At 51.2% G+C, this 14,333-nt stretch overlaps 1 protein-coding gene and 1 long non-coding RNA gene across 2 annotated transcripts in view; both read right to left on the minus strand.

Moving 5' to 3' along the window:
- Positions 1-631: 631 nt before the first annotated feature.
- ELFN2 (extracellular leucine rich repeat and fibronectin type III domain containing 2) lies at positions 632-9,443 on the minus strand. The gene has a single exon (XM_032107153.1). It carries the CDS (start codon positions 9,094-9,096, stop codon positions 6,670-6,672), a length of 2,427 nt encoding a protein of 808 aa, XP_031963044.1. The 5' UTR covers positions 9,097-9,443; the 3' UTR covers positions 632-6,669.
- Positions 9,444-9,594: 151 nt separating this feature from the next.
- The window catches only part of LOC116443440, a 49,195-nt gene continuing 44,456 nt past the window's right edge, over positions 9,595-14,333 (minus strand). The window contains exon 3 of the long non-coding RNA XR_004239897.1: positions 9,595-9,723. This is a non-coding gene — a long non-coding RNA (uncharacterized LOC116443440). The remainder of the gene's footprint in view (positions 9,724-14,333) is intronic.

Here is a 14,333-nt window from a genome sequence, read left to right on the forward strand (position 1 = left end):
AAGAGAATGGCTGCTATGTCACCATACACAAATTGGCCTAATTATGTGTATAAATGCACCAATAGGCATGGATTTGCTGGCTGTATTCTTAACTTTAAATATTGATGCTTAGGAAGAGCTGAGATCAGGATATCTGCTGGTGGATTAGGCTACAGATTGCTCAGTCATTACCCACGGCTGGATCCCCTGCCTTGGATAGCCTTCCTCCAGAGAGCTCTGGAGCTCAGGCAGAGGATTTGCTGCGTAGGTAACGGGCAAGGAAGCTCTGCCTTACACCCGGAGAGTGCTGTCTGCCTGCCCTGGGTGGGGCAGAACCCTGGTGCTGATTGGTGCAGGAAAGGGCTGGTATCACAACAGAACTGATAACACTGTTACCCATGGCTGGGTAAAAATGAGGGTGTGTCCAAAACAGGCAATAGCCAACGGCAGAGAAACAGTGTGTTTGGGGGAAGCAGGTGACCACTGTGTGCCTGGGAGAATCTTCCCATGCCCTGACCCAACTCTCTCAGTTTTGCCCATCCCCGGATTCCTCCCGTCCCGTCCCGTCCCGTCCCGTCCCGTCCCATCCCATCCTATCCCCATTCCACCTCCTCTGCCAGACAAGGCTAGAACAAATGGACTCAGAAGCAGCTTTTCATAGTTTTTGCTTGTTGTTTTTTTTTTTTTTAGGTTTTTTTTTTGTTGTTGTTTTTTTTTTTAAATAAGAAATTTATTGCAAATATAGAAATTGATTTTCTCCATACAGGAATCTCCGAGTTGAGGAAAAACGATTTCGTGCCATTCAGTTTTAAAACAGGAAAAGAAGGAAAGAGAGAAAAAAAGAGAAAGAAAAGAACAAGAAAGAAATACAAATCTAAAAGAAGAAAAGAAAGGAAATGAAGAAAAAAGAAGAAAGTAAAGAACATAACTCCAACTTAAATTTGTCCATACACAACCGGGGGGGTCACAGGGTTGTTACGGAAGGAGGAACACCAAAGAGGCCACAAGGAGCCAGTCCCAGCAGCTGCCTCCCAGGCCCTTCCTTACATTCAAGGGCTGACACCCCCTTCTCTGTGCCTGGCAGCTGCCCGCCCCTTCCCACCCCCTCACCCCAGATGCTGTGCTTGTGGATGGACCAGCCGTACCAGCCCTGGAGGGTCTGGCCTGACCCGGACAGACTCTTCCTCTTCCCCCCAGGGAAGGTGGAGAGCAGGCGGCAGGGACAGGCCACCCAAGAGCAAGGCCTCACAGTGGCGGTGGTAGTTATGGGGGAGGCAAAGGCCAAGCCGAACGCGCGAGGAAGGGGCATACAGAGGGGGACCGTAAGGGGGGGAAGAGGGAGTTTAACCCCGGGTGGGGCAGGGAGGAGAAGGAGCGGGAGAAGAGGGAGAAGGAGAAGCCAGGCAGAGGGATGCCCTCTCTCCACTCAGGAACGGGGTGGGTTGGGGCAGCCCTGCAGAGAGCTGCCCTAGTAGGATGGCCAGGGAGATGTACGGAGACACCTCTCCAGGGTGCGTGGGGGGACAGTCAAGGGGAGGCAGACCGAGAACGCCCCTCACAGTACAAGGCCAAAGCGGCTGAGGGACAGGGTTGGGAATGCGTGCGTGTGTAGGGGGACGCAACAGACGCTCCCCTCTGCCCCTTCTTCAGGGAAGGACCCAAAAAACACTTGCTCAGACAGGGTGGGTAGGACGTGGCTGAGGTGGGGCAGGCTCCGCCAGCCCTACAAGAAAGCCCCATAGCCTGGTGGGGGGTGGCACAAAGTGTCCGTCCCACACCAAGCCACCCTGAGGAGGCTCCCTCCTGCTCAGGTGGTGGGACAGCAGCAGGCTGGCTCCAGCAAGAGGACACGGCTCCATGAGGCTCTTCTTGACTGCAGCTTGTGAGGAAGGAGGTGGTGACGGTGGAAGGGATTTCTCCAGGCTCCTGGAGGCTGTGTGTCCTTCCTGACACAGCTGAGCTTTCCAGTCAGCAACAAGCATGGCAAATGTGCTTTTGGTGCCCTGGGTCCAGCTCCTGGCCATACAGCAGCTACCCACCCTGCAGCACTGAGCTCTGCCCTACAGAGAGGGGTCACAGCTCATCATGAAGTCCGCCAAGATTTTTTTCTCCAGGCACTGCTGACTTACTCCCCACCTCCTCTCAGAGAGCCTTCACCCCTGCACTCAACCCTTTTCCTTGCTGTTCTCTTTGTCCCTTATCATCCCATTCTTTCCACTGTGGTCATCTCTTCTCCAGGTCTTTCCAGCCTGTCCCTTTCCTCCACCTTCTCCATCTCCCTCTACCTGTTACCTCCTTGCCTCCTTACCAAGGAGTGGTGACTCCTTGGTCCCACCATACCTTATTCACTCCTATTGTGTCTGCCCCTCCTCTCTCTGTCTCAGCTCCTTTTCCACCTTCCTCCTGCATCTTCCCCTCCTTCCTTCAAGCCTGCCAGGCAGAGCCTCCTCCAGCAAGGCAGGCTGATTAGCATTGCAAACACACAGAGGCCTCCTCAGCCCGACATAATTCTTCATTTGTCAGTCATGAATATTTCACACCTGCCTCAAGAGGGATTTATTCAGCATGGAAGAGTGGGGAGGGGAGAAGGGAACATGGTACCGCAGCATAAACTGGGGCAGCACCAGCAGATACGGGAAAGAGCTCTGTCTCATGGGAACAGCATGTCTAGAGTCTCACCTTCAGTCTCCTGGGTGCAGGACCCCAGCCCAGGCTTCTCCCCAAGGCTATCCCTGGGGCTAGAGGGCAGGTCTGTGCCCAGCCTCATCCCTCACCCTCCACAATTTCCAGTGAGGTGAATTAAACCCCTGTTTTCTCTGCCAATACTCACCAAGCCAGAAATAAAGTGTGAAAGGGTTTGGTCTTGCTTCGGCCCTAGAAGTCCACTTTGCCCTGGGAGAAGGCAGCATTGAGGGACTTGCCAAAGCCAAGCCAAAGAGGCCTTAGAAACTTCAGGCAGTCTCTCCACACTTTTTCCCAACAAAGAAGCTTTTGAGGTTTCATCATGTCCTGCCCTCTGCAGGGCCAGCCAGGGGAGAGAATGCATAGGACAGACCTAATCCAGAGGTCTATGCAATCAATGAGAGGAAGGTGGTGGGAGATCTTCTAAGTGATTGTAACAAGCTCCACATCAAGTTTTCACTGTATCAGAGGTTTCCCTTCAGCTAAAGCACTCCATGTTTCCTCAAGATCAACCTTGCTTTTTGAGGAACAGCAGCCAGGGCAAAGGGAGGGTAGTGAGCATTTCTCTTACAAGATCGATCTTGTCAGGCCTCACTCCTGTTCCTCAATAACTAGGAGAAATGGCGGCCGCTAGGAAGAGCAGGCCTTTGGTATATAACACATACCCCTTTACACACGTGACCATGAAAAGCAGCTGAGAGACCGCATTTGGAGTAAGGGCAAAGGGGACACTGGGAAGAAGAAGGAATGACATTTATGGGGTGATTGGTTTGGGTTCTCTTTGGGGTATGTTCCCTCTCAAACTGATAGGAGTCTCTCATAAAATCACATCAGGGATGAATGAAAGGAGCAGAGAAAACAGGGACAAGGACAGGAGAGACTTTGAGGGAGGAGGTTAAATTCCAACAAACTGGCACATACACAACAGGTGTTTGCTCAGAAAAATACAGTAAAATTGTCATGCAAATAGAACGTTAAATCTGCTTTCCTCCAACAGGGCTGGCATCACTTTGTGAGCCCTCTTCCTGAGGGAGGGAGCAGGACAAAGAAGAAGGGAGGAGGAAGGAAGGTGAGACACTTTGTTCCCCTTCCTTGCCCTCTTCCTCCCACAGAACAGTCCATCTTGTGCAAACTTCATCCAATGGTTTGGAGTGGGGGGCTACAGCTGGGAGAGAAATGGCTTTTCCCTCCTCTCCAGCCTTACCCTCACCACAGAAAAAAGAAGGGCCTGATGAGAGCTGTATCCCTGACCTTTCTTTTCTGCCTCTTTGAGGTGTTGAGGGGAGAAAGCAGAAACCTTTACAGGTTAATGCTCCTCCTTAAAGTATTGACTGAGCAGAACTGTTTACAAGACCATACAGCAGAGAAGCACAGGGGGGGAAGAGTTGCAGAGAGGAACAAGACTCCATCCCCCCTTGCCTGTCATCCCCTTTTTCCAGTTCAATTCTGTGCCCCAGCCATTAGTCTTTTCTGCTTGGATGGTTGCCATGCTGGAAGACCACTGAGCCTGCTCCATGTGGTACCTGGGGAGGTCTCTGTTGTGCCTAAGCATCTCTCACAGCATTTACCTGTCTTGGTTTGCCACATGGTCCCAACATGGAGGGAGGCCTGCCAGCAGTGATGTGACTTCCCTTCGTATCTTCCCTTCATCCTCCTGCACACAGGTGCACACACATGTGTGCACACACACCCCTTCCTCTGGGTGGGACGGGCTCTTACCATGTGGAGTCAGTCCCATGAACACCTCTGGACTCAAGGCAAGCAATGCTTTGACTGTGGGAAAGCAGGCTGACAGTGAAAAGTCTGAGGCAATGGGGTCATGACCTGGCATAGGATTGTTACCATCAGCATCCCTACAAGGAAGAAACTCCACAGATCTTCATAGGTTTACACTCTGGGGATACCTGCTCTGGTTTTCATGCACCAGACTCTGCCTACTGCTCCCCCTCACTTACAGAAGGTGAAATTGTCACAGCAGTGCTACTACCTGGCAGATAACAGGCAAGTTCTCTGCATGCAGCATGTAAATGCCTCCCAGAGAAGCTCCTACACCCTCATCCTTCTCCCAGGACCCCCAAAAACACTGGGTCTTCTAAGGAGCACCTCAAAGAGGAAATAACTACTTAAGGAGAGCCAACACAACATAGGCCCTCACCCTCATCCTGGTAGAGGTGAACAACAGTCAAGTTTTGGGCAGATCGTGGCGAGAAGGCTCACTGTGCTGCATAAAGACATGTTCAGCAGGCAGCACTCCTGCCTGACAGAAAAACTTTGGGGGAGATGGTGCCAAGATTGTGCTTTGTTGGGCTGCTCAGAAATGGGGCTAGGTGAAGAGGGCAGTAGGCTCATTCCCAACTCTGTGACAGATCTTCTACCCAAGAGACAGAGGTTGAGACCTAGCAAGTGCAACTGGGATTTTGCCAAGACATGAAAGGATCCCTAAGAAAAGTTTGTCACACCTGTGAGGAGGTGGAGGATTTAGGAGGTGATATGTTGCTCTGATTCTCATGAGGGCCTCTAAGTAGTCAAAGGAACCCTGCCATCCAGAGGCTGGTGTCCTCTTCTATCCCAGCGCACACAGCGCGGCTGCGCACACAAAGGGAGCTTCTTCCAGGCCATCCTTTTTGGGCTACTCCCAGGCCCCATTCTCACACCCCATTTGTTCCCCATGCTCCTGTCTTCGCCCTAGGCTGTCCCCTATCCATGCCAGAACGTCCACGGCCTATTCAAGAGAAAGACTCTTTGTGAGGCCAACCCAGTGAGATGAGCAACTGAAATCCTGTTCTTCACACACACCTGGAAGTGAGGAGGTTGGGTGATGCTCTTCTCATGGACACCCACCCCACAGCCCACGGTGAAGTCAGTTGGGAAGAGCTGCAGAAGCTTCATGGAGAACTTGTTCTGCTGAGGTCCTCTCCAGGTCCCTTCCTCATAGTAAGGAGGACATAAACAGAGAATATTAAACTGACTACTCAAGGGCAGCCTGAGCATAGGCGTGTGTGGAGGGGAGGACCTCTGACCTGTAACATGGAGAGATGGGAACCCTATACACCTCTGAAAGACCAGACCTTCCTGTCTTTTCCTCCACCACTCCTTGACAACCTGGCTTGCCATGACAACGAGAACATTCACAACCCATTTCTCCCCACCAACTGGCAGAAAACTGGCTCTGAGAAGGTCTGGAGAATGCCTATCACTCCAGAATTGCTGGTGTTCATCAGCAGCAACATGGCAAGAGAAGGGAAGGAGGAAGAGCAGCAAGGGCACAGAGCCTGTTATATGGCAGGTCCTACCCGCCTTGGTCCTTCACATCTCCTCTCCTTCCTCTGAGAAGGATGGAGGTTCGTGAAGTATCTAGACAGAAAGTTCAAGCCCAGGGACCCTTAACAGAGAGGGATAGGGAAGGGCAAAGGAAAATAACTTCTTCCAGCAATTCCACCTGTCTTGGAAGGGGACGGGAGAGAGAGAAAAGCCTCCACTGCTAAAGAAAATGAGGGAAAACGTTAGTGATGGAAGATTTGGCATAGCAGGTATACAAGGTGGACAAGGAAGCTTTCTAAACCAAAGTCCTTCCCTCTCACCCAAAAGAAAAATCAGCCTTCAACAGGAACAGAAAGATGAATAGTTCACAGCTGAGTTTCATGCCCAGTGAGTGTCCATCCCTGCACTTCTCCTGCCACCCACTCCCAGGCCATTCCCACCCACCCACACTCCAACGTTGTTACCACAGTGTCAGAGCAGGACACTCCTACCAGCCATCTGCGGGCAGAACAATGGTCCCCGTAACACAGTAGAGACAATTCGGCGTGTGTGTGTGTGTGTGTGTGTGTGTGTCAGTGTGTGTGTCTGTGTGTGTAAGAGTTGTTGTAAACTTTAAGAAAAGGTTTTGTCAGTTTTGTATTTCTCAGGAGTATTTTGTTGTTGGTTTATTTTTCACAGTCAAGTGGCTTTTTTTTTCTGGTTGTTGGAGGGAGGTCTTGGTTTGTATTGTTTCCTTGTGAGGAAGAGTCACAGCTTCTGCTGAGCAGAGACTCCTTTCCAGTAATCCAGGATGTCATGCAGATCCTCGTCCTTGGCAAATTGAACTTTCTTCCGCAGGGCATGCCCAGCTGCCATGTAAACCTCCTCCCTGTGATGCTTCTTGTAAGGCCGGAATCGCTCCCAGATCTTGTGGGTGCTCTCTGAGGAGTACTCAGGGCTGGAGGAGTAGCCCGAGAAGTAGTGTCTGGGGGAGAGCTGGGAGTACGTGGAGTCTCGCTTGGACCGGGACAGTGGCTTGAGGAATGACACCCGCTGGCTCAAGGTGTCAGCACTTTCCTCATAGTAGAGGGCCGGGAAGGAGTGACGGTGCTCACTGCAATGGTAAGAAGGCTTGACCTCCAAGTGATGGATGGCACTTGGAGACACCAAGGGAAGACGATCCAAAGGGCTGTTAAGTGGGCTGCCCTTCTCAATGTATTTGGAGTCAGACTTGCTGAGTGGTGGGTGGTCAGGCACATCCAAGCTGAAGACCTTGGCGCTCTTGATGGAGCCACTAGAGGAGACACTGCAGGTCTTTCTGGCCACAGCAGCATCAGCACTGAGCTGGCGCTGCAAAGGGTGGTGGGAGCTTTCCTTGTAGGGTGGGGAAAGAAAGCTGGGCCGCTCTAGCCCACTCGAGGACCCGGCTGGGATGGACTGGCACTCAAAGGCCATATCTGAGTCAACACCAGTCCCACCACCCAGGAAGGATGCTGTGTCCAGCTTGAGGGCATCAATACAGTTGTTGATGATCTGGTTGACCTTGTCTACCTCCTTGGCTATAGTAGAAATCTCAGCAGCTGAGCCTTGCCCATTGTCAAGCTCCCTCAGGTCCTCATCCCGCTGGGTTCTCTCCAGCCCATCCCCACCACCAGTCCGCACTTCAATGTAGTTACCTTTAGTGGTGACTTTAGGAGTCTCCATCCCAGCTTCCATTGACTTTGATGGGGGCAACTTCTCCCCAATCATGGAAGGGATGGAGGACATCCGTGAGACAGGAATGACAGGTGGCTCACCCAGCTTCTGGGAAGGATGGACTATGGTACTGGTATCAATATCTGATCCATAACGCATTTCCAGAATGGTCTTTTTGACATTGAGCGATTTCTGTTTCTCCTCCTGCATCCTCCGCTTCCGCAGGCAGTAGTAGACCACCCCCAGGACAATGACCATCCCAAAGAGGCAACCCAGGGTGGTCATAATATAGTGTGTAGTGGTGGAAGTACTGGAAATAGGGTCCTCCCTGCCTTTGCTCCGAGTTGCAAAGGTCAGGCAAGTATGGTTGTAACGCCTGTTGTTGCGGATAGAGGCCACACAGAATGTATAATCAGTGTGGGCCTTCAGCTTGTTGACAGTGACATATTCCTTCTTGCTCTTCAGTGTTGCTATGTCAGAAACGTAGCTGTTGTTGTATTGGACCAGCACATACATCTTACTGTAGGGCATGGGGATGGTGACCATCAGGATGGCTGAAGTGATGGTGACATCATGTAGCTTGATGCTGGGACTGAAGGAGGAGTCAGTGGTGGAAGAGGCTGGAGGCTTGACAGAGAGGAAATCCCCAGGGCTGATGGCTGAGCCCTCATCCAGGTCTCGCTGGGAGTCAGGGGTGTAAGGAGTTGGGTTGACCCTGGAAAGGGAGGGGATGGTGCCCCCTCTGCACATGGACTGGAAGATGGTGATGGCATTGCGGTTGTGGTGAGGCCGAGGCACCAGAAGCGGATACCCAGCAAACTCCCGTGGAGTCTCACACTGGAGGCGGTCATAGTTCTTGGTGACGTTGTTGAAGAGAGCCAGCCAGTTAAGAAAGCTGTAGAGGCTACAGTCACAGTTGAAGGGGTTGCCAGCCAGCTCGCACACCATCAGGTTGCTCAGGCTGGTGAAAGTGTTGCCCTCCAGACGGCTGAGGCGGTTGGATGACAGGTCAATGCTAATCAAGCTGGGGCACTCGGAGAAGGCAGTAGGGGTGACCAGCTCAATTAGGTTATGCTGCACAAAGAGGAACTGGAGACGGGCCATGCCCCGCAACATGCCCTCTGTCAGGTTGGTGAGTTTGTTGTAGCCCAGCTGTAAGACCTGGAGGTTTGACTGACCCATGAAAGCCCCATCCTCAATGTAGGAGATCTCATTCTTGGTCAGGTTCAAATCAGTCAGGTTGCCGAAGCGGTTGAGGGAGGAGTACAGCACCACTTTGAGCTTATTCTCATTCAAACGCAAGTCGTGCACCGTGCTGTTGATATGCTGGGGGATGGTCTCATACGGGGGCTGGTTCTGGCTGCAGATGGCCAGCCACACATACCCTTTGTCCCCCTCAATCAGCCAGCAGTCACCTCGCACGGTGCCAGGGGAAAACAAGCAGAGCAGGGCAGCTGCCCACAACCCCAGGCACAGCATGGTCTGCAGTGGTGCCCTCATCAGGACGGGGGAAAAAAAATCCTCAACAAAAACCAATGCCAAATCTCAGGACAACAGCAAAAAGAAACTAGGGGGCAGGAACTGGGGTTTAGCAATGGAAAGGAATGAGCACCCCAGTCCTACTGGGTGTCATCACCATTGTTTCTTCTTGCCCTCTGGGTCAAACCAGGAGCATGGAGGAAGGGGAACACATGCAATCTTCTCGCGGAACACCCAAGAGCTATGACCACGGATGTTTGGTCTGGAAGAGAACTACCTTGTGCTTCTTTTCTAAACAAAAATTCAGGTTGAGGATTATGAATCTTCTTTGATGCTCATGAGCGACTCACACACTTTTTCCACTTTTGTCCCCCCCACCCACCCCCCACCCACACCAAACCCACCCCAAAACAAACCCAAGTCCTCCCCCCTGTAGTCTTCCCCCAACCCTCCACAATGTGATTTGGAAGAACAAGGCAGGGCTGCCTCCTGCGTCGCTCACGCTCCCTTGGTTTCTACTCCTTCTCTTCCTTCTTTCCTGGGTTCCCTCTGAGATGCTTCAGAGCTTTGGATCAAACATGTCGAAAACAAAAATACAGAGAGGGAAAGAGCAAGTGTGCACGAGAGAGATCCATCTGTCACTGGAATCTGGAAAAGAAAACACAGGAGACAAGAAGAGGCATCATTTGGAAGGGTCTTGGAGATAAGAGTATAGACAGCAATGTTTCATGAGAAGAGGGAGATGGGGAAGAGACACATTAAGGGGGGGTGCAAGCAAGAGAGGTGTGGTACTGCCTGCCGTGCTGATAAGCCTTTGAGGAGGGAACCCTCACGATGTATAATGTCATATCAGGGATATGCAGAAGGGTATCCAGGCTCCCTAAGTAGTGTGATCACAGCCAGGGACCTGGGGGAAGGCAGTGGTGTGGGAGTAGAAGGGGAAGGGAAAGGAGAGTGGGAAACATAAAGCTGTTATTGCGGGGGCTCAAAACCCCTAGTGTAAACAAAGGCAAGCCCCAAGCACAGCCAAAGCCATGAATTTTCAGCTGCCTGAAAATGATGTATACAGTATGCATGAAGCTGGAAAAATGCAGACAAGCTTCTCCCCCCTACCACCCCAAAAAAAAGCCAAACATTTTTTTTTCCCCTTTCCTTCCTTCCTTGATGCAAGAGGAATAAATAATTCAAGCCACGTGTAACCACTTCTGCTCTAAAAATTGTTCCTGACTCTTGGTGCATGGACAAGGCTGTTGAGGTGAACCAGTCTGGCTTGAGCCCAGTGGGGGGGTGGGGAGCAGGCACTGTGTCAAATACCAGCCTCCAGTCTCTCACCCAATAACGCCAGCACTCCTGATCTGAAGCACATCACCCATCTACCCCCCACCAAAGAGAGCTGCACAGTTTCCACCTCGTACTCCACGACCTCTCCTTGGGGACTATGAACACTGCCCCTTTGTAAGAAAACACACCTTGCAGGCAAAGTGACATTTGCTTGTTAAACCACAACAAATGTAGTTCTGGGCTCTGGATGAGCTCCTGGTTCTGACTGCAGAGCGCAGCCTGGAGCACCTTTCTCTCCAGCTACAGCTTCAACCCTTCTCCCACTGTGCTGAGACAGGAGCCTGGCAGGGGTGTCCTCAGACAGCGCAGAGGAAATCATTCCATACAGCAGATAAAACATGTGGGCACTGTGCTACCTCTTTTTTTTTTTTTAATTTTGAGGAGAAAGAAACACTAAAAAAAAAAAAGGATTCTTGGTTAATGAAAAATAAAGATCCCCTCTTGCCCCTTTTATTTTGGGGGGAGACTGCTCACTAAAGAAATCGCTGAAGCTTTTGCTGCAAAAGCTGAACCAATTTCTAGCACAGAGACACAAAGGGCAGAAACAAAATGAAGGAAGATAAATGAAGGAGGAGTGAACCCTTGAGGAACAAGGCTTACGTCTGTGGAGAAATCTGAGCTGATTTGGGTCTGTGGAATTACCAGGCCAGCTGGATTAAGGGATCAGAGATAGTGTCACAGAGAAACACTTAAATATTCAATAATCCAAAAAGTAAAGCCAAGATGGATAAGGGAAGGGGGAAAAGAGCTAGACCAATGGAAAAGAGAGAGAGAAGGCCTCCATTCCCCACAGCTCATCATCTGAGGCCACCAAACTCATGTCACTTACGGTTGTCATATGATGGCCTTCAGCTGCTGCCTCAGCTTTGCCTCAGCCAGCAGTAAAACAGAAGGCAGAGGTTTTTGAGGTCTGTTGCTTTGTTTCTCAGCCTTGTAATCCAATGAGAAATAATTTCCTGACACTGTTCCCCAGATGCATCAGATAGGAGGCACATCTGGCTCTCCACAGGTTGGGACACACAGGCCTCTGATACTCCTCAGTGCCAGTTCCCTGCCTTGTTCCACCATTTCCAGAGGTGACTCTGTGCAGAGACACAGCCATTTCCCCACGCCATCTCTGTCCCTTTACCTTCCTCTCTAATGCTTCTTCACTTAGCTTGATTTCTTTCACTGAACAAAGGAATGGCAGATACTATCATGCTTTTTGCACATTGGTGCCCAAAGTATGTCCACCCCAGGCAGAGGTGAGGGGGAGCCCCACAGCAAGCAGTGGAAAGTTTTAGGGATTAGAGATTTTGGCCAGCATCCTTCTCTGAGCATTATGTTCTGATCTGCCTGTCTCACCTCACCAAATACTCTGCACAATACCCAACTCCATATAGGAACATCCCAGCCCCCTTGCTTTGACCTCTTCTGGTAGGGCAGGCTGCTCCTAAAGGTGTGCTGAAGTCACCATTGCCTGCTGTAGCTTGTCCATGGTGCACAGAGAGACTCTGAGGCTAGGACCATGTTCCTCTGCAGCAGCCCCAGCAATCACTGAGAGCCACCCCATCCCACTCAAGAAGCTGCACTCAGGCAGGACAGAGAGGGTTTGGAAGGGCAGATGTTCTAGTGGGCTGGAAAGGAAAGAGGTGGGTGGGTTAGGCGTAGATGGAAATGAAGGTGCTGTTTATCGTCGCTATTTGTCAAAACCAAGATGACCATGCAGAAATTCCTGCTCCCTGTCTACCTCCCACAGGGCTGTGTAGCCTTGCCTCAGCCACAGGCCACAGGAAGGGTCAAGCCACTCCTCAAGCCAAACTCATTGGTCCCCTTAGGTCCCCGAGGTAAATATGTATGAGAAATACACAGACCTTGACATTCTTCCCCCAATGGTTCCTCTCTCCCCACTATCATGCTGGTTTTAAGGGTCCTGAGTCCAGTCCAATTGGTGGCCTACTCCACCCCTGCCTGTGGCCCAGCACCCCATTTCAGCTCAGCCAAATGCCATCAGTCCCTGCTGCAGCAATGCTGCAGGAATGCTGGTCTCCGGCTCTACCACAGCCATGCCCTGTCCTTCAGGGAACAGCTGCTCCCTGACCCTGGCAATTCAAAGGGAGGCCAGGAATGAGGGGCAGCACCATGCCCTCCTTTAACTGTCCACAGCCAAAAGAGCATAAATCACACAGCACTGGAGTCCAATAGCACAAGGAAGCTACACTCTGTCCTTTTTGCTGGCCTGAAAGGTGCTGACAATGGAGTTGGCTGTTTCCCTCTCTTGCTTCTCAGGCAACAGAGCAAGAAGGCACAGGGATGGAGTGTGGGCAGGGAAAGCAAGAATAAGCAAGTCCAGCACAGCAGAGAGCCAAGGAAGGGGGATGCAAGAGTTGTGGAGAGCTTATGGGCAAGAGGAAAAGTTAGGACACAGGACGTGTTTTACAGGGAAGGTACAAGGTAACCACCTCCTTGTGCTGGGCTTACCCAGCTGTAGGGTTCCAACACTCTTCAGTGTCACCCAAGATTTACAACAAGCCCTTGGCTCCTGGCCATCCTCATGTACGTGTGAACATCAAGGAACAGTAGTGACATTGCACCCGTGAAAGGCTGTGCTCTCCCTGGCTGGCACAAAGAGCCTATCAGCTCCCAGTGATTTCCCTCTTCTTTATTCTCTATTAATGGATGCCTCAATGTTGTTGACATTTATTTGCACCACTTTGTCTGGAGAAGAGCAGAAGGCCACAGGGATGGTTCCATTGTTCAGAGGAAAGAAAAGAGAAGGGAAGGTGAAACAGAGGGCGGAGAGTCCCACATTGAGTCAGGAGGAAGGTGTCGATGGCCACAGACACACCTTTGACTTGGAGCTCAAGGTAGCACAGGGGATGACACAGGACTGAGGTCACTAGTGAGATAGCAGCATAAAATACAGCCAGAGAAAGTATGGACAGGCAGGATAGGAGGCACAGAGGCAAACTGGGGCCTGAGGGAGTGGAAGGACCAAAACTGAGGGAGAATACAAAGCAACCAGAAAAGTCACATACAACAGCAATTTGGGCCTAAAATTCTGACCTTGTCAACCTTGTCCTCCTGGGGCCCCATGCACTGGAAAAGCCAGCACTTAATTCTGCCATTGCTTAAACGGTGCTAAGAGCCTCCCATTAGAAATGCATGCATTAAAAACCTGCCAAACACTCTTGACTCCTCTGGGGACACCCCGAAATCAGGCCAAAGCTCCTGCTGCTTTCTTAAGCTTCGTGCTGCAGCTGAGCATCATCCCTCCTCCCAGCTCAGTGTGGTGCCTGCTCCTGGCAGGCCTCTGGGCACAAACATCATCTCCAAGGGACTCTTCTTGGCTTTAAGGTCCTTCCAGGATTTCTCTAACTACTTTCTGAAAGAGGAGCCTTTCCCAGGGGTGCTTGGCACTAGGAATTGGTGCCTTACTTGAAGGGACTCTCCACAGCTGCTGGGTAGTTTCAGTAATTCACAGTGTTCTGAGCATCACTGCAGCCACCTCAAATCACCACCCAGAGATTGTCCTTGCTTTTTCACCTGGCTATAGTGGAAGCACAGTGCCATGAGAGAAGCTTGCAGCACAGCTGAGGCACTTACACGACAGCAGTCCCTTCCCTCTCAGCCCTGCTTCCACGGAATTATTGCAGGACTTACCTTCAAGTCACGCAGCAAAGAACATGTGACTGTGCCCAGAGGTGCTCCAGAAGCTCTGAGAAGTCTGGGACCAAGACAAGAGGGATCAGGAAGCCTGATGACCTGTGGTTTTTTGGCATGGAAGACATTTGTGAGTGCGTGAGAGAGAGAGAAAGAGAGAGAATGCCTTCTACTGCAGATTCTCTGATATTCACCAAGGGTTGAGCTCACACAACACTCCTTCCTTTAATGGGTCTCAGTGAAGGTTTCCTTTTCAGGTTCTCTCTTCTCTAATT

Source organism: Corvus moneduloides, chromosome 4, assembly GCF_009650955.1.
Source record: "Corvus moneduloides isolate bCorMon1 chromosome 4, bCorMon1.pri, whole genome shotgun sequence".
NCBI lineage: Eukaryota > Metazoa > Chordata > Aves > Passeriformes > Corvidae > Corvus > Corvus moneduloides.